Below are 20,153 nucleotides of genomic sequence, written 5' to 3'. Positions count from 1 at the left end.
TCTCCTCCCCTCCTCCCTGGCTCCCACCTCCCATTCCACCCTGATGGGAATCACTGTTCTTGTCCCTGGTGGGGTTTCTGAAAGCTGGAGAGGCTGCCAGGCTTCTTGGAGAGGCTGTGTGGAGAAGTCAGCATTATTTCAAAAGCCAAAATAAAAAGCTCACCATTGATAGGAGTTGTCCTTTTATATCTCTGTAATGGAAAGGACCCTGTGTTCAACTACCTGGCATTGCTTCTTGCTGGTTCAGTGTCCTTGGACAAGATATTTACTCTCTCAGTTTCCTTATGTATAAAATGGGGATAAAAAATATGGCAGAATAAATGAGATTGCACATACACTTTGTATAAACTAAAGAGTTCTCAGCCAAGATGAGGTGTTTTTAAAATCATTGACAAATAGCATATAGGAAAAGGATGAATTCTGTTGGGGGGAACTGGGAAGGCTTTTGTAGGAAGTCCATTGGAGCTGGATCTGTAGAAAGGTTAAAAGACACGCATCTTATTTCTCCAATGTTGGTGATTTTTGTCCCCGTCCTACTTCTCATCTCCCTTTGCCTTCACTCCCAACACTGACATACCAAGGACCATGAAAATGTTCGCATCCTTATGACAGTTTATTACTTATAAATCACTTTTAATAAAGTTGATTAAAAAAAATGTTCACATCCTTTAGCCCCACTTTGGGGAAGAGAATTTCAGGAAATAATCCCCAGAGAGAAAGTGCAATATTTACTGCAGATGTGATTAATGTATAGCCAAAAAAATTAGAAACGACGTAAATGCTAACAGTTGGGAAGTGGTCAGATTAATTATGCTCTAATAAATACAGTGCATATGAAATTATGAAAGCTGTGTCACAGCATGGAAAATCATTATACCATAGCGTTGACTGGAAAAAAGTAAATACAAAATAGTGTATATGTACTTTAGTGGCAAGAGTGTATAGAAATTTGCATATTATCTCAACTTAACACATGTTACATGGTTGAGACATGCATACATACCACAGTACCTAGGGCACTTCCCCTTGAAAAACATCTGAAACTTCTGTGAAACTATGTGCCCTGCCCCCAGGCCCACTGCCAGGGTGCAAGAAGAAGAGAACAAAAAAGAGAAAAATGAAAGAGACTAGATAAAGAGAGGAAAAAAATGAACACAGAACAGAGGGAAAATACAAAGGGGGCTAGGTGGTCATTAAGGAGAGGATCACTGGGACCAGAGGGCTAGGGCAGCCCGCTGAAGGGGCTGCTTGCAAGTTCATGAAAGGGATGGAAGAAGGAGTATCTGAAACTGGACGGAAAGTTGTACATAACCCCAGATGGGGATGGGTGTGGCCCATTGTCCGGTCGAGAGATGGGCTTGTGTGCATTTTCCACATTCCTACATGGCTCAGTTCAAGTGCGCGCAGTGTTCTGTATTCATCTGGTGTTTCTCGAAGATAAAATTTTGCATGTGCAAATGCAAAATGCATTATGCTGAAATTGTTCACTAATATATCATTCATGTTGGACCAGATCTGCATATTCGAAACAATGCTCCATCCTCCTGTCCACATATGACTCCCTCACTTCTTCAGGCCTCTGTTCCAGGGGAACAGACACTTGATGAGAACTTCCCTGATTTTCCCAAACAGAATTATTCTCACACACACCCACATCACTCTACTCTTAAGTTTTTTCCTAATTATTTTTATTCATAGTGCTTTTACCCATCACCACTTCACACAATATCTAATTGCTTGTTCATTCCTTTATTGTCATCTCCCTCCACTAGAATATTTTGTTCTTCTTCGGTGTGTCCCAATGCCTAGAACAGTGTCAGGTACATAGGAGGTGCTCAATAAATGGTAATCAATGAACGCATGATCAGTATAGGGTTACTGAAGGTATAAATATAAATGCTAGATAAAATTATTTAGGGGTCAATTAACCCATCAAAAAAGTCTAGCAACAAATGTGTACCTTGTCTTGAATACTTGAATGGTTATACCTGGGTGACCCTAGGGGGATTGTGAAGTGGCCAATTGTGTCTTAAGTACCCTGGTTTTCCCAATATCTTGTTATTTTTCAGTCCTCAATTGTATCGTTCTACCTTTTCTAGCCTCCTGAAATTCTCTCTGCTATATCAAAACATGCTTTTACGTAACTCACAAACTTCGGTGCCCTCTGATTTTAATTGGAAGGAAAACCTTAAGTTAAACAAACAAAATTAAAACCAGTGAGTAAATCAGGACTTGAAGATGTCTTTTGTATCCTCTAAAATAATTCCCTAAAGGCAGTTGTCTAATCTATTTTACTGAAAAGTAAAATATCCAGAGAACACTATCTAATGCAACCTTACCCCAGAAGGTACAGATTCTAAGTATAGCATCTAAGCACTAAAGAGATGACACGGAGTCTATACCACTGGCCTATATTTAGTCTGATGATGTTTTAGTTCAACATACTCACTTTACCCTGCTAAGCGCACTTGATCTCATAAAGATCTTATAAGGAAATGTGTAACAATTTTTTTTCTTAATTTTAGAAGATCTGATCCCTGCCCACTTCGCTAAGTGGCTAGTGGGTCTCAGCATCAAACAGAACCAGAAGCCAAATGGTGACTATTGCTCAATCACATTCCAACAAGGAAATTTTTACAAATATAGTTTTGTAAATACTTGTGATCTAATTAGCTAAGACAAAGTAATGAGCCATCATGGTCTAACAAATTTCTTGCCGTGTGAGTGAGTGCAGTTATAGTGACGTACATTATGATCAATCAGTCATCACAATTTAAGCTGAATTTATTTATTTATGCAAATTTGCCATGTTCAAGTTTGGTTACACTGAATTTAGCACATGGGAATAAGACTTGAGGATTTAATAACAAAATAAAATTAAGAAGGGTCCCTGCCTGGGTGGCTCAGACAGTTAAGTTTCCAACTTGATCTCAGCTCAGGTCTTGATCTCAGGGCTGTGAGTTTAATCCCCATGTTGGGATTCAGGCTGGATGTGGAGCCTACTTAAAAGAAAATTAAGAAGAAATAATATCTTTATTTGCACTTGACTCAGATTGAATGCTATTTGACAATCTTAGGTCATGTGTATGACCCATCACAAATCTCTATTATTTTCTATTTATTTATTTATTGAGAAAGTCGACACACAATGTTACATTTGTTTCAGGTGTATAACTTCGTGATTTGACAAATTTCTGCGTTATGTTATGTTCATCACAAGTATAGCTACCATCTGTCCTGTTAAATCACTATTACAATATCATTGAGTATATTCCTTGTGTTACGCCTTTTATTTCCATGACTTATTCATTCCATAAAGAGAAACTAGTATCTCCCTCTCCCCTTCACCCATTTTGCCCAACTCCCCACCCCTCTTGCCTCTGGCAACCGTCAGTTTGTTTTCTGTACTTATAGGTCTGGCTCTGCTTTTGTTTGTTAATCCATTTGGGTTTTTTTAGATTCCCCTTATATACAGAATCATATGGTACTTGTCCTTCTCAGTCTGACTTATTTCATTTGGTATAATATCCTCTAAGTCCACCCATGCTGGCTCAAATGGCAAGATCTCATCCTTTTTTATGACTGTATAATATTCCAGTAGGCACATGGGTATTACATTTTCCTTATCTATTCATCTATTGATGGACACTTAGGTTGCTTCCATATCTTGGCTATTATAAATAAGGCTGTACTAAACATAGGGGTACATGTACATTTTCAAATTAGTGTTTTGTTTTCTTTGGGTAAACACCCAGTAGTGAAATTACTGGATCATAGGGTAATTCTATTTTTAATTTTTTGAGAAACCTCCACACTGTTCTCCACAGTGGCTGCACCAGTTTGCTTTCCCACCAGCAGTGCACAGGGTTCCTTTTTCTCCACATCCTCACCAGCACTTGCTATTTCTTTCTCATATTAGCCTTTCTAGGATGATATCTCATTGTGGTTTTATTTGCACTTCTCTGATGATTAGTGATGTCGAGCATCTTTTCATGTGTCTTGTCCATCTGTATGTCTTTGGAAAAATGTCTATTCAGATTTTCCGCCCATTTTTCAATTAGGGTTTTTTTTTTTTTTTTTTGGTGTTGAGTTGTATAAGTTCTTTGTGTATTTTGGATATTAACCCTTATCAGATATGACATTTTCAAATACCTTTTCCCATTCAGTAGGTTGTCTTTTTGTTTTGTTGATGGTTTCTTTTGCTGTGCAAAAGCTTTTTATTCTGGTGTAGTCCTGATAGTTTAATTTTGCTTTTGTTTCCCTTGCTTTAGGAGACATATCTAGAAAAATGTTGCCATGACTGATGTCAGAAATAACTGCCTGTGTTCTCTTCCAGGGTTTTTATAGTTTCAGGTCTCACATTTATTTTATTTTATTTTTTTAAAGATTTTATTTATTTATTTGACAGAGATAGAGACAGCCAGCGAGAGAGGGAACACAAGCAGGGGGAGTGGGAGAGGAAGAAGCAGGCTCATAGCAGAAGAGCCTGACGTGGGGCTTGATCCCATAACGCCGGGATCACGCCCTGAGCCGAAGGCAGACGCTTAACCGCTGTGCCACCCAGGCGCCCCCAGGTCTCACATTTAAATCTTTAATTCATCTTGAGTTTGTTTTTGTGTGTGGTGTTCAGAAAGTGGTCCTATTTCATTCTTTTACATATAGCTGTCCAGTTTCCCCAGCCTTATTTATTGAAGAGATTAATCTTTTCCTCATTGTATATTCTTGCCTCCTTTGTCATAGATTAATTGACCATATAGTTGTGGGATTTATTTCTGGGCTGTCTATTCTGTCCCATTGATCTATGTGTCTATACTTGTGCCAGCACCATGATATTTTCATTACTACAGCTTTATGGTATATCTTGAAACTTGGTATTGTGATACCTCCAGCTTCTTTCTTCTTTCTGAGGATTTCTCTGGCTACTCAGGGTCTTCTGTGGTTCCATACAAGGTTAGGATTTTTTTTGTTCTAGTTCTGTGAAAAATGCTGTTGGTATTTTAATAGGGGTTGCATTGAATCTGTAGATTGCTTTGGGTAATATGAACATTTTAACATTATTCATTCTTCCAATCCATGAGCACGAATATTTTTCCATCTGTTTGTGTCATCTTCAATTTCTTTCATCAGTGTTTTATAGTTTTCAGAATATAGGTCTTTCACCTCTGGGTAAGTTTATTCCTAGCTATTTTATTCTTTCTGGTATACTTGTAAATGGTATTGTTTTTAAATTTCTCTTTCTGCTACTGTATTATTACTGTATAAAAATGCAGCAGATTTCTGTATATTTATTTTATATGCCATGACTTTACTGAATTAATTTATCAGTTCTAGTAGTTTTTTGGTGGAGTCTTGAGGATTTTCTATATATGGTATCATTTCTTCTGCAAATAGTGACAGTTTAGCTTCTTCTTTACCAACATGGATGCCTCTAATTTGTTTTTCTTGTCTGATTGCTGTTGCTAAATCAGCATTATTTTCAATGAAACATTCATGTGAGGCATCTAAAATGAATATGGGTTACAACATTAAAAATCTTTGCTATTCTTTCATAGAAGCAGGGTAGAATGGTGGTTGCCAGGGGCTGGAGAGTGGAGGAAATGGGAAAGTGTTGGCCAAAGGACACAAACTTTCAGTTTATAAGATAAATTGGGGATATAATGTACAGTATGGTGACAACAGTTAATAATGCTGTATTGTATACTTGCTAATTTGCTAAGGTAGTAGTGTTTTGTGTGTGTGTGTGTGTGTGTGTTTAAGTAGGCATGCCCAGTGTGAAGCCCAACATGGGGCTTGAACTCAAGACCCTGAGATCAAGACCTGAGATGAGATCAAGAGTCAGATGCTTAACCAACTGCCACCCAGGCACCCCACTAAGATAGTAGATTTTAAGTGTTCTCACCACACACACAAAATGGTAACTATGTGAAATGATAGATGTGTTAATTAGCCCAATCGTGGTAATCATTTCACATATGTATGTCAAATCATTACACTGTACACCTTAAATGTATACAAGTTTTATTGTCAATTTTACCTCAATAAAGATTGGAAAAAGTGATTAACATATGAAAATCCATCGTTAGAAAATGATATTAAGAATAGGAGCTGAGAAGCCATAAATATAAACTGTTTGGATCAATCTCGTACTAGTTTCCTATAATATTGTCTTGGGATGAACATTGTTTTGGAACATGACATAGTTACAGAAATACTCTCACAAAAAATTCTCTTCCTTTGTTAGGGGATGGTTATTTCATTTATGTTATCTTTATCTGAGATAAGAATTGAGGTTAACTTGTTTAAAATAGTGATCATCTTATTCACAAATTAGGTGAATTCCCCTGGAATTGAAACAGTAACGCATTTATTTCTACATAACATCTAGTAAATAAAGGAATCTTCCATGCATATGTGGTCGGTGGCCAAACCTCACAAGAGAGTGAGATTAGAACAGATGTCTTTTTCAGTGAAATAGCCAACTGAGCTATTTCCCCACTCAGTTGCCTGAACTTTTGTCTGAATAAACCACATAGAAAGTTTAACTTGGTTTCTTATAGATATAGCCTGCTTCCTGAATTTTGTCTTCCTGTCTCATCCGGATGATAGCACTCAGTGAAAAAGTGCAAGTCTCTAAAGTGCTGGGTTTAATAAAAGATAATTTTTAAAAACTGGCATATTATGTCCTTGTGGGTACATATGCTACTCCAGATATCAAATGGTTCTTAAAAGTACTACTGAGTTTTCAAACTATTAACTTTTATTAATGTGCACACAGCATTAGGTGAGGCTCGGTGAACTCTAGAAAAGAATAGAACACATGAGCCTTTCCCCAAAGAGCTTATATAGGGGCAAAAAACCACACGAAACAACCAGAGAAAAGTATGTAATTATAATATACACTTAGAAAATGACCAGGGCACAACATAAAATTAAGTATTCTAAGATGAAGATTTTGTATTTAAATGTATTTAAAACTAGAAATCCTAAAGGAGTGGCTGGCACCCAGCCCACATTGTCCCAGTCAGAAGCACAGTGTAGATGTCACATTCCCCAGCCCCAAGTGATGTGCAGTGAGTGCAGGGCTATAAATAGGAAAAGGCAGACAGTTTACAGTATATAGTAGACTTGCTTAAGCAAGACCATTCTGATGCAATAAATGAACATGTAAATAGAGCATGAACATAATGTATAAACAACAGAGCAGAATTACCTTGTGGAGGGAAATTGAGGGAGAAACCTCTCCTTTTCTAGAAAGGCAGGAGGGTGTGGCAGAAAGAGTATTAGCTTCAGTTCCAGATACACTGAAATTTGAAAACATTCAAATCCTGACTCTTCCACTAACTATGAAGCTGGGTGCATTATCTAACTTCTGCAAATCTCATCTCCCCACATCTGCTGGAGGCTACTAACTTCGGCAACTGTTAGGGGTATTAATTCTGTTAAAACGAGTTAACATCTCACCATGTAACTGCTGTATCTGTCTGTCTTCTTCAACAGACCGCGAGCTGATTACAAAAGTGATTGTGTCTTAATGGTCTTGGTGCTTTGAACCAGTATCCTGGAGAACTGCTCTTGCTCTTGTATGAGCCGAGGAAAATTCCATGAACCAATAGGAGTTTCAGAAGCTGTCTGAGTACCAAAAACGGAGAGAATTCGTGAGAGGGGTGAGAGCATTCCAGGCACAAGCAACAGCTTCAGTGTAGCGCTGAAGTGAGACAGAAAGTGGGGGGTTTGAAGGAGAGTCTGAGGCACAGGCAGGAAAAAGCTGGCTGGGTGTTACGGGGCCCATGCTGTCTGCAGGTAAGCCCAGAGGACGAAGAGGAGCCTCTAAACAGAGTCCTTGGCAATCTGAACGGGCAGTACTGGGGCCTGGAAGCCCCGAAATGCAGCAGTTGAAGCTAGGGATGGCATGGAGTGCAGTCAGGAAGTGCTTCTGGGGCAGGGGACAGGGGCTCCCAGCGCTGGAATTCCGGGAGGGAGTTGAAGGAAAAGCCACCGGATTTGGCAACAGATTGCAAGCAGCATTAGTCACTTTTTAACAAGAGAAAAAAATGTAGCAATACAGAAGCTATTTAATGTAGTGGTTAAGGTGGGACCACCTAGGGTCACCTGCAGGCTTCCAGCTGTGTGACCTTAGCAAAATGATTTAAACCTCTCTGAATCTCTATACCCCTCTTCAGTAAAATGGGGACGGTCTCTGCCTCCTAGGGTTATTATGGTTGCAAAACGAATTGATACCTGTAGAAACTTAATAAATGTTTTCTGTGATGAAAAAGATGTCAAGAGTTGATCGAAGACTATGTTCAGAGGGTGGGTTTCATTTGTTTTTTATGTTTTCCACTGGTTCAGGACTCATGCTCCTTAAATATTATATTGAATTTGCTGTTTATTGGGAGAATTGTTTCAAATTGGGTCCTACATCCTTAATTTTAGCTGGTGACAGGCAAGAGAAGTGCCCTGTTGACCTCTCCAGGTTGAGGTCTGACAGCAAACACATACCCAACTCCCACTGTTCCTGGTCCTTCTCCCTGACTTCAAAAGGCAGCCCTGGTTTTGCAATCCTGCAGGCTCAATACCTTACACCCAATTCTAACTTCTCTCCCTAACCCCCATATCAAAATCATTATCAGGTCTCATTCCTTCTTTCATTGTAATGCCTCTTAGATTCAATTCTTCTCAATTTCCACCTTTTCCTTTCTCACTGTCCCTCACCCCTGTTTTCCCTTTCAACAGCCCTCTGATGACCTCCCAATGCCAAATTAATGATCAACCCATTACTTAGGACACCATTTACATGCCTTATCTCCCTTTGTCCGGAATTCTCAATAGTTCTCTGAGTGTTGGAGCGAGTTCAAATTCCTAGGTTTGGTATTAAGGCTTTCCTTCCAAAAGCTTTCCAAATTCTCAACTGGGGGGGATGGTGCCTTGAATCCACTCACAGCTCCACTTTTCAGAATGTCTCTTCCCCAGCCTCCTGATGAAATTCCGTCCCTTCCAGAAGACCTGGTTTGATTCCCACATCCCCCAGGAAGCTCTCCTTGGCCAATTATTCCAGCCCTAATATCCTTTATCACTTGGGAACCCCCACCTCACCTAACACCGAATTATCTCATACACTCGTGACTTTGTCTCGGAGGGTGGCACCCCATGTCTGGCCGAACTTCCACATCACCAAGCAAAGATGGCACGCTCAGTAACGTTGAAAAACTGGATGGATGAGTAAATGAACACGCTCCTGGTCCAGTTCCTTCTTACTAATTCCCACCCACCCCCCTCTTCCTACCAGAGTCTGACCCAGTGAGTCCCGCCTCCGGACGCCAAACAGAACTGGGGTCGACTATGTTCCTGATTCCAGAGCATGTCCATGTAGCCCGCCCTCCCCCTTAACCCTGACCCGAGGACCGTGGTGCAAAGTCCCGCGCTCTGCTTTTCCGTGGCAACAGGGTTGGTTTCGGAAATCGCGGCCACCAGCGCCTATGCCCCGCGGGGTTCGAGGGCGACGCTGCCAGAACCGCAGGGGGATTCGGTGGCGCCCCTCGCCCTCCCCCTCGCGGCCATTGGGCAGCCTCCGCGGCGCGCCCTGTAGACCGGGCGGGGCCCTCCCCATCTCCCCTAGTTCTCCTCCCCTATTTCCCGGGGTGGGAACGTCGGGAGGCGGGAGGCGGGAGGCGGGAGGCGTGGAGGGGCTGCAGAAGGGCGTCCGGTTACGTCTCCGCCTTCCTCAGCCTGGTCCGCGGAGCCGCTAGATTTGCCGGACAGCAGTTCGGGAACATGTTGGCCCCGATGCGCCGGAGTGGAGCTGCGTGGACGCGGACGCTGCTGCTGCAGCTTCTGCTGGCGGGGCCCGGGGGCTGCCTGAGCCGCCAAGAGCTCTTCCCGTTCGGCCCGGGACACGGGGACCTGGAGTTGGAGGCTGGGGACGACCACGTCTCCCCAGCCCTGGAGCTGAGGCGGGCGCTCCGCTTCTTCGACAGATCCGACATCGACTCGGTCTACGTGAGTGCAACAGGGGCAGGCGGTGGGGGCTGTCGGGGAGGAGGGTGTGGGGGCCGAGCCGGCGTCGGAAGGAAGGCCGGGGCTGGTGGGGGCGCCCGCAGGGCGGGACGGACGTGGGCGTCGTGGGCGGGGACCGGGACCCGCCGGCCGCGGGGGCGCGGGGCGCGGCGCTGGGTCTCCCGGCCCAAGCGGGCTCCCCGCCTCCGCCCGGCCCGCCGACGACTCTGCGCCGCCTGGCCACTATCGCCAGAGGAGCACGCGGGTCTGGAGAGCTCGCCCTGTTTGTGCGGCCCCGCACGCGCCCTGCCCGACCCGGGGAACCCCGGCACCCGGGGACCCCAGCACCACGGGCGGAGTTTCCTCTCCGCCGCCGGGAAGTCGGTCCGCGTCTCGCTATTGTCCTGTGCCTTTGGGGACGGGACCCGATCCGGTAGGAACCATGAGTGGGCGCGGAGCCTCAGCACGGCAAAAGCCAGAGCTGGGTCCCAGGCGGTGCGCGGGCCCTGGGACTTCCGTAGGTGCCGGGGCAGGAAAAGACCGCCAGAGCCAGCCTCTGCCCCGCCAATTTAGCCGACAGCCTGCGCTTGTGTGTGGACTCCGGATATGTCTTGGCAATGAGTCTGCTCTCCAGTTGAGCTCGTTTCGGTCCAGAGTTTCGGACTGGGAAAGCAAGACGACCCGGAGATCCAATTTCCTGTAGCAGAGCATTGTCACCATGGGGGGCCCTCACTGGGGAGCGGGCCCAGGTGGCCGTTAGCTCTCTGGAGCCTTCTCAGAATTGGCCGGGCCTGGGGACGCTGTCAATTTGGTAAAGTACTTTCGTGCCGCCGCCTTCCCCAGCCCCGCACCATGTGGATTTCATATAAAGCTGCGCGCATTCCAGAAGTGGGGCGGGGGGAGGGCGGGTGGTGGGGACAACACAAACAGCGGCTGGAGCCTATCCTGCCCGTGAAATGGCTGTGTTCATCGTCTGGCCAGGGCAGACTGCGCCTTGGACGACACCCACGTGCAGATCGCTGGCTTTGCCTGAAAAGAATGAGTCCTTAAAGCCTCTACCCACAGAGAGTGTTGCCTTTGTGAATTGGCTGCCCTGGCAGTCTGGTGAAGCCTGTAAGACCCCTTCTTAGGATAGTATTTTTAATTACATAAACTAAAATCTGCAGGACTGCCCAGGAAATCCAGATAAAAATATTAAAACAAAAATTGTCTGAAGTAATATATGTGGTTTTTTCAAGATTTTATTTATTTATTTGAGAGAGAAAGAGAGCAGGAGCAGAGGGAGAAGCAGTCTCCCCGCTGAGCAGGCAGCCTGATGCAGGACTTCATCCCAGGACTCGAGAATCATGACCTGAGTCCAAGGCAGACCCTTAACCAGCTGTGCCACCCAGGCGCCCCATGTGTGCTTATTTTTAGCCATATTAAATAGGTGTAACAGTGTGTCCGTTGGGGGGGGGTCAGATAATTACTGAATTTTCAAGATCATCTGGACAGTAAACAATATTTGAAGACACCTGCCATGACGAAAAGGTGATAGGAGAATATCTGTGACTTCTATTTGTGGCGAGGTCATAAAGAGTTACTGCTATGCTTTGTTGCCTACATTCATAATGGAAGGAAATGTTAAATACCAGTTAGGGGCCACTGAAAATAAAAATAAAATTTCTTTTTTGTCTCTTAACAGACCCACTGAATTCTATTGTTAAATTTGGAACCTCCTCCCCTCCTTTATTTGTGGCATCAGACTAACCACATTACATTCTAAAAACCTAGAAAATCTATTGCTAAAAAAGGATTTCTTTCAAACCAGGTCTATGTAGGTTTAATCTGCATTTCAATGAGAAAGGATCTCAGAGCTCTCTTGGATGTTTTATCTGCCACCGGTTGGGTTCCCAGGAAGCTGAGTCTGAAATGGAGATCAGCAGGCAGGTTATTTCACGGGGAGTTGGTGGGGGGGGGCGGCGAGCACCTCCACACCAGTGGAAGGGAGGGAGGAAGGACTGAGCAGAGGCTGACACTGCGTGGCTTGCAGTCCCAGCAAAGGTCGCAGCCAGCCCCTGGGAGCTCTGGAGTGGGATGGCTTTCCCGAGCTGTGTCAAGTCCGTGTGAGAGTGCTGGACCTCTGCCCTCACAGTGATGAGAGTCGATCGATCAATCATTGGGTAAGGGCTGCCCTGGAAGGAAGTTTGGCCCTGGGCGAGGCAATCCTCAAAGAGGGCTGACAAGGAAGGGCTGCATTCCCAGAAGTCGAGGGGGATCCAGTGTGTGATGGTCCTGAGTGAACAGGTGAATTGACAGAGATATGCGCATGAGCTAGGTGGTCTGTACTGTCCTGGGTACATGGCTGAGAAGATGAACGGTCCCCGAGAAGGAAAACAATTATTGGGTGAGTGTATCTCCGTGTGTCAGGGACTTGGCTACTTTTAGGTTATTTAATCCTCAAAGCAACATGCCCTTCTTTTCAGATGAAGAAATAATAACAAACCCTGGTCCCAGAATTCCAAAATCCTACCAGATGTTTCTACCCAAATGCCTATCTGGTCACTTGAGGTTCCACGTGGCAAAGTGACAAGTACTCACGTCCCTCCTCCCCTCAGCTACTGTAACTGCCCCTTGCTTTTCCTTGCTAGTGGGACCTTGTGAGGGTTCTTGCACTGCCCTGAGGCTGCCTGACGCCATTCCTTTATTCATCTAGTCTGAAAACACTCACCAAGTGCCTACTATGTGCCAGGCACTATTTTAGGCACTTAAAATACAAGTGAACAAAACAAAGAATCCCATCCTCGAGTAGTTCACATTCTAGCGAGGGAGTGGGACCAAGAAAATAAGCGGCAAACATAATAAAGTAAATTATATAGTATTTTAGTAGGTGATATACTACAAATGTCAGCGGTCTGGGATGGAGTAGACAGTTGGATAGGAGTCTGGAATTTAGAAAGAAGCCTAGGCTTTGGATATAAAATTGGAAGTCATCGGCACAGAGATGGTATTGAAAACAAGAGAACTAAATGAAGCCCACTAGGGGATTATATGTAGAGAGAGAAGAGGTCCCAGGGAGCCTCCAGCAGGTCAGGGAAAAGAGGAGGAGACAGCAATGGAGGCTGACGGGGCATGGCCGGTGAGGTGAGAGGAAATGCAACCAGGAGGAGTCCTGGAAGCCAAGTGAGGAAAGTGTATCAAGGAGGAGGGAGTGAACCACCATGTTAAATGGGCCCGAAAGGTGAGGACTTAGAGTTGCCCATTGGCTCGAATAAAATGGTGCTCAGTTCCCCATTACACCCCCATGGCAGGCCCTCCCTTCTGTAACTCTCTTGTCATGTTGGCTATGACACTGTCCAGCTGTGTTCAGCTTCTTTGGTGCTGTCCCCCGACCCTGACTTCAGAAGACCATGGACTCTTTGGCCTGGGTTCAGGGCCTCAGCCTACCCTTCTGGCTTCATTTCCAGCTTTGCCTTAACCCTTCTCAAAGAGTAAAATATGCCTTACTTTGGCCTTTTGCTCACTCTTTTATTCTTCCACTTTATCTACCTCTTACCGCTCAGAATCTCTCCCGTTCTCTCAGGGTCAACGCAAGCCCTTCCTCCTCCCTAATGACCCGTGCCAGCAGACCGCATTCAGCTCCCAGTCTTTAGAACTCTAACTCCAGTGCTGTCTGCTTTGGAGCTTAATATATTGACGAATGTTCACGTATCTTCATCTGTTCACCTGGAGTATCAGTAGATAATGTAGAAAAAGGGAGATCTCTGGAGCCCAAGACATGTGACCTTGAATCTCCCTTCTGCCACTTACTTGTTGTGGATCCTGGGTAAGTTATCCAGCTTCTGAAAGCCTTGGTGTGTTCATCTGTAAAACAGACGCCTCGTTGCCTTTCTCATGGAGTTGTGAACATCCTTGAATTAATGTATTTAAGCAGTGTGTCATGTGGTAGTGTGCTCTCAAACTGTGGGCTTTCTTCTTCATTGAGAGCTGAGATTGTGTCTTTTTTTAAAAAAAAGCCAAAACCTTTATTCTCTACTTTATTCTTGTAGTACTTTGGTGCTATATTTTTGATGTAACTTTGAAGAAGGATGTTTCATATGTAACAGGCTGATGCTAGCTCTGTCAGGGGCACCTACAAAAATAGGCCTCTTGGACTTTTACACTAACGTACAGAACCATAAAATCTGTCAAGGCGAAAACTCCCTGGCATTTTTAAAAAATTTTTTAAAAGATAAATTTATTTGAGAGAGAGAGCACGCATGAAAGGGAGCATATGCAGGGGGAGGGGGCAGAGGCAGAAGAAGAAGCAGACTCCCGACGGAGCAGGGAGCCCGACGTGGTGCTTGATCCCATGAACCTGGGATCATGACCTGAGCTGAAGGCAGATGCTTAACTGACTGCGCCACCCAGGCGCCTCCCCCCCCCTTTTAAAGGTTTTATTTATTTGAGAGAGTGAGAGAGAGAGCACAAGCAGGGGTGGGGGAGGGTCAGAGGGAGAGGGACAAGCAGACTCCCCACTGAGCAGGGAACGGAGACATGGAACTCCATCCTCGGACCCCGGGATCATGACCTGAGCCAAAGGCAGAGACTTAACCGACTGAGCCACCCAGGCGCCCCAGCTCCCTGGAATTTCTTAATGTGTTGGGAAGTACAGCAGGGCAAGAGAAAACATTCCATACAAATAGTGTTTACGCTTGCTGGCCATACACTGTGTTCTTAGTGTAACTGGAGTGCAACTTATCTATATAAACACGCGACATATTTCAGAAGCCAGTGAAGTAAACGGAAGCACCAGTTCTTTAAATGACTCTTGATCACGTAAACGAGCACGTCCGTTCCACGGAAACAACACTCTGGTGCTGACGGCACCTGAGCCTGTGGCGGTTGTGTGTGGAGATCAAGGAGAGCGAGGTCGGCTTCCTCGGTGTTTCTTGCAGCAGCTGGTGGACTTGGTTTTGCGGGCTTGTTTGCAGTGCTGCTCTTCACTGTGCCTGCCATTTGCTGCGTGGAAACATCCAGCATTGCAGATTGGTGTTCACACTGTCCATCGGGGCAGAAATCTTTTCCAGGTTCAAACCCCGCTGTGTGGCATCCCAACACTTAACCACAGGGCCATGGCCTTTGTTCCCTTGCCCACTGTCGGTGCAGTTTGAACGCTTGCACCACACCATCAAGCCTAGCACTCCTGCTCGAGAAATTAGTTGCTTGGCTCTTCTGGTGGATTGCATTTTCAGTGTGTGTTCTTGCAACATTTTGTTGCTCTCCTGAGCATTTTTTTGGACCCTCGACCTTTTCCTCCTTTCCTTCTTTATCATATTTCTTGGCTTTCCTATTAAGCTCTTTCACAGAAAACTTCACGTTAAATAGGGGTTTCTCCACATTTGACATGGTCCTGAGAATTTCCTTGGGGGTGGCAGGCTGGGCCCGTGGCACAGGTTTGATGGGAGGGCACTGGGGGTCCCATCCCAGTCCTGAGAAGCGGACCCACCCAGCTCCCAGAGATTGTGGCATATTCCCGGTACTGTCCCCCATATGGGTGCCACACCTCCTGGCACATAGGAAGTTTATGAATCTGTTGGTCAGGCCCAGGGCCAGTCCCTGTGGTTGTGAAGGTGGTTCTCAGCACATGGGCTATGGGCAAGGGGACAAGTGAGAGCTGGAGCCCAGCCCACAGGCTGCTCACCAAGCCCTAAGCCTCACCATGGGAGTGGGGCCACTCAGAGGAAAGGGCGCCTGGGTCTGACTTACCCAAAGGCACCCTGTGGTCTGCAGAGGCCCTGCTTGAACCATAGAATACTTAACAGAGTATTGATTTCCAGTGGGGGCTAAAATGAAATTGAGTCATGATGTTGATCGACTTTTTTTTTTTAAGATTTTATTTTTAAGTAATCACTACACCCAACATGGGGCTTGAACCCACAACCCTGAGATCAAGCGTCACATGCTCCACCAACTGAGCCAGCCAGGTGCCCCTGTTGATCAACTTATAATAGAAGTCAGATCACTTCATTTCTCACATTCTTGTTGTTTCTGGTCTTGTTACTTATGAAATGAAGAGGTTTGACAAGATTATCTCTGAGCTCCATCTTATTTTGGATTTTTAATATTCTTTGAGTGACCAGGTGTTGAATAATTACATGTACCATTTCAGGACACTGGATATTACTTCTAGTAAAATGCAGGGTGGTGTTAAGATACATCATTGATTCATTCAGCGAATACTTAATTTACTGCCTGTTATGCCCCGCACAGGGCTAGGCTTCAGAGAGCAGATTGAAACAAGACCAATGTTGTTTCTGCTCTCACAGAGTTTGCAGTCTGCTGGGGAAGACAGGCATTAAACCAATAATTATACCGATAATTGACCAATTGCCCCCGTGATGCATACTACAGGGGAGAAGTCCCTAGATTGTGGTGGCACCTGAGCTGGAAGGGTTCAGGAGAACCTTCGCAGTTGGAACTAAACGATGAGTAGAGGTGAGCCCTGTGAAGAAGGTGGGCGGCAGACTGTGGTTCAAACAGAGGAAACGTAACTGTGTATAAGATCATGAGTTTAGAGAGAAGGAGCTTATTACGTCACAGAAATGGTACGAAAGCCAGTGTGCGCGAGGGCAGGGCTGCAGGAGGACCCGGGAGAGCTAAATCAGACCTTGTCACCCCCAGGTCGGAGCCCTCCAAGGGTTTTCCTTCACATCGCAGGGCTTCCAAACTTCCCGCCACGCCCCCAAAGCCTCACTTGGCCCCGCCCAGCTGGTCTCTGCGCCCCCACCCCTCTCTCCGATCTTGGCACCCGCCAGGCTCTAGCCACACCAGGTTGCTTTCTCTCGTCCCACCACAGCCAGCTTGTCCCACCTGGGTCTTGGCACTTGGCCTCCTTCTGCCTGGGACGCATAGTCCTGATGTCCCGTGGCTGCACCTTCCTGTCATGCGGGCTCTGCCCACTCGCAGACCCCCATTTGTGACTTTTTCCCCCCATCTTATCTTATTTTCTTCATGGCATGCATCGCAATCTAAAAACCAGGTCGTTCATTTATTCCCTTACCTGTCTGTTGGCTCTCTTTTCCCCCTAGAGTCAGAGCCCTGTGAAGGCAGGGTTTCGCCTGCCATATTCACCCCCATCCCCTTGGCACATAGTGGGTGCTCTATTATGATTTATTGAAGGAATGAATGACTAGGCATTTTTCATCTTACTCTGTCAAGCAGCGGGATGCCATTAGAGCTTTCTAAGTAGAGGAGGAACATGATTTATTTTGAAAAGATTCCCACTTTCTTCAACAAATAAATGGCACGGGAGAAGAAGAAGACAGAGAACCGGAATAGATTAAAAGAGATTTAAGAGGCCTGTTAACCAAGTGGCCAGTGAGGCCCTTGTTGAATCCTGATAGAAACAAAGTGGCCATAAAAGGACATCTTTGAGACAAATTGCTTTCCTAGAAGAGATGCCTAGGGGAAGATTGACAGGTGAAATAATTTGATGTCTGAGATTTCATTTAAAATACTTCAAAAAAAGAAAAAATAAACACGCACATGTGTGGGAGGAATGAGTGAATCAGGAACTGGAGCCTGTTGAAAATTGCGGGAGCTGAGGGATGAGTATATGGGTGTTCGTGTGCTGTTCTTCTGTGTGTTGAAATTTTCCCTTGTGAGTCGTTTGGTTATAAAAAGTTTTAAAAATGTATGCTGCCTCCCAGGCGGGGGTGGGGGGGCAGGGCGGAGGAGGAAGAGTGAATTCCAAGGCTAGAGGCCTGTCGCCAGGGTTCAGATGAGAGGTGGTGGCGTGTGGATGAGGGTTGTGGGTTCCAGACCTAGTTAGAAGGTGGGAGCAAGAGGCTTGCTCACGTGTTATCTCATTTGAGACACACGGCAGCCCTGCAAGGTGGCTCAGGTAGGTCATGGGATGAGCTTCCTATTGTAGAGAAGGAAGCTGACCCGTAAAGCTAAGGAACCTGTAAGAATTCACTCAGCTGGTAAGTATGAGCTGGAACTTGAACTCAGATCCTCTGACTTCCAGGTTTGCGGTCTTTGTACTATGCCACGTTGAACAGCACTTTCTTCTTTTCCTTTCTTCACTTATTCACTTGATGGTATCTCATCAGCCCCTGTTCCGTACAATTTTGGGCTAGGTTTGGGGGCTGCAGTGGGAAGTGGCCTCACGTATGGTCTCTGCTCTCCCGAAGGTGACTCGTGCATTCCGTGACTCACTGCTGCACAGTTGGACTCACCAGTGCATCACACTCCTCTCCACCGCACGCACCACTCACTACTGCATTGCCTGTGAGAGAAGTTGCTTCTTAGCCCCTGTGGAGCAGGTTTCGTAACTGCTTTTGTCCTCAAGTACATTTTTTTCTTTCATTCAACTTTTAATTACAAATGTTTCAAATACACACATCAAAGGAAGAAAATAATACCATGAGAACCCATAGGCACATTACCTAAATGTAACAGTTGTTGGCATTTTCCATATTTGTTTCATTAATTTCCCTTTGCTGATGTATGCAAGGTAAATTACAGTCTTTGTGACTTACGTCACTAGATGTTTTAGTATGCGTTCCTAAAATAATAAGAGCATTTCCCTGGATAACCAGCCTACTACTATCACACATAACAAAATCAATAATAATCCCCTATTATCAATTTATGGCCATTCCATATCAGAGCTCTCCAATATTCCCAAAGCTGTCCTTTATAGCTAGGCTTACTCAGATGGGCCTAAAGAAAGACAAGCATTACATTTGAATATGTCTCATTAGTCTGTTTTTTTTTTTTTTTTAGGATTTTATTTTATCTAGAGAGAGAGTGAGCACAAGAGCAGGGAGGGGCAGCGGGGGAGGGAGGAAGACTTTGAAGCAGATTCTGCGCTGAGTGCAGAGTCCGACAGGGCTTGCTCTCAGGACCCTGAGATCATGAACTGAGTGGAATCCAAAAGTCAGACACTCAACTGACTGTGCCACCCACGTGCCCGTCTTTATCTGTTTTAATCTTGAGCTCCCCCATTCCATTCATCAGCTTATTTAAGAATCACTGCCCATTGTCCTGTAGAATGCTCCATCTTTTGCATTTGACTGTTTCTTCATAATGTAGTTTGGCTTGTTAATTCCATTTCTGTATTTCTTGAAAACTGGCAATCTTGAAAATATCCAGATTAAACATTTTTTTTCTTTAAAAAACATGTACAATTTTATTTTTAAATTAATTTTGGAACTAGGTACAAATGGTTAAAAAAAAGAACTTGTAAAAACAGGGAAAAGGGAAATTTCCTTCCCATCCTGGCCTCAAGCCCCATACTTCCCTCCCTAGAGACAATCACTGTTCACGAGTTTTTTTATCTCCTTGCAGAGAGATAATCAAATGTACAAACATATGTATATGTACAATCACCCCCTGATTTTATATACCTCCTTGATTTTTTAAATACCAGCTTTATTGACCTGTGATTCACATACCATAAAATTGACCCCTTTAAAATGTACAATTCAGCAATTTTTAGTATATTCAGAAAGTTGTACAACCATCACCACTGTCCAACTACGGAATATCTTGATTGCCCTCATATCCTTTAGCAGTCACACCCCAGCTCCCCCAGCACCCCCACTCCCTTGATCTCTGGTAACCACTAATCTACTGTCTGTCTCTATGGATTTGCCTATTCTGGACATTGCACGTAAATGGAATCATACAATATGTGATCTTTTGTTACTGGCTTCTTTCACTTAGCGTAACATTTTCAAGGTTCCTCCATGTTGTAGCATGGATCAGTACTTTATTCTTCTATGGCTGAATAATATTGTTGTTTTGTCCATTCATAAGTTAATGGATATCCAGATTGTTTCTCTTTTTTGGCTATTTATGAATAATACCGCTATGAATGTTTGTGTACAAGTCTGTATGTGGACATCTGCTTACAATTCTCTTGAGTCTGTACTGAGGAGTGGAATTGCAAGTAAAGGGGCTCAAAACGAGTCTCCCTAAGTGTGCCACTTTAGCATGTGGGTTATTTTGAGCAGAAAGCAATCAAGATCCAATGGGCTCAAGAGAAACATTTGCCCACGCCTTAACTACCTAGAAGAATGTAAGTTGGGGAGTCCTTCCCAGAATGAGAGTTTTTATCAGAGATAAGTTTTTTCTGGGTGACCCATCTATGTGGCAGAGCAAACATCTAATTACCAAACATCTGCTCTTAT

At 44.7% G+C, this 20,153-nt stretch overlaps 1 protein-coding gene and 1 pseudogene across 1 annotated transcript in view; one reads left to right on the top strand and one right to left on the bottom strand.

The window, feature by feature from the left end:
* Positions 1-9,512: 9,512 nt before the first annotated feature.
* The window catches only part of NID1 (nidogen 1), an 84,552-nt gene continuing 73,911 nt past the window's right edge, over positions 9,513-20,153 (top strand). The window contains exon 1 of the mRNA XM_026504127.4: positions 9,513-9,996. Coding sequence (XP_026359912.1) covers positions 9,772-9,996 — 225 coding nt within the window. The 5' untranslated portion in view covers positions 9,513-9,771. The remainder of the gene's footprint in view (positions 9,997-20,153) is intronic.
* LOC125282744 (charged multivesicular body protein 1B2-like) lies at positions 14,787-15,433 on the bottom strand (annotated as a pseudogene).

This window comes from Ursus arctos, unplaced genomic scaffold, assembly GCF_023065955.2.
Source record: "Ursus arctos isolate Adak ecotype North America unplaced genomic scaffold, UrsArc2.0 scaffold_7, whole genome shotgun sequence".
Lineage (NCBI taxonomy): Eukaryota > Metazoa > Chordata > Mammalia > Carnivora > Ursidae > Ursus > Ursus arctos.
Note: the sequence above shows the minus strand (reverse complement) of the source record. Positions and strands in the feature narration are given on the sequence as shown.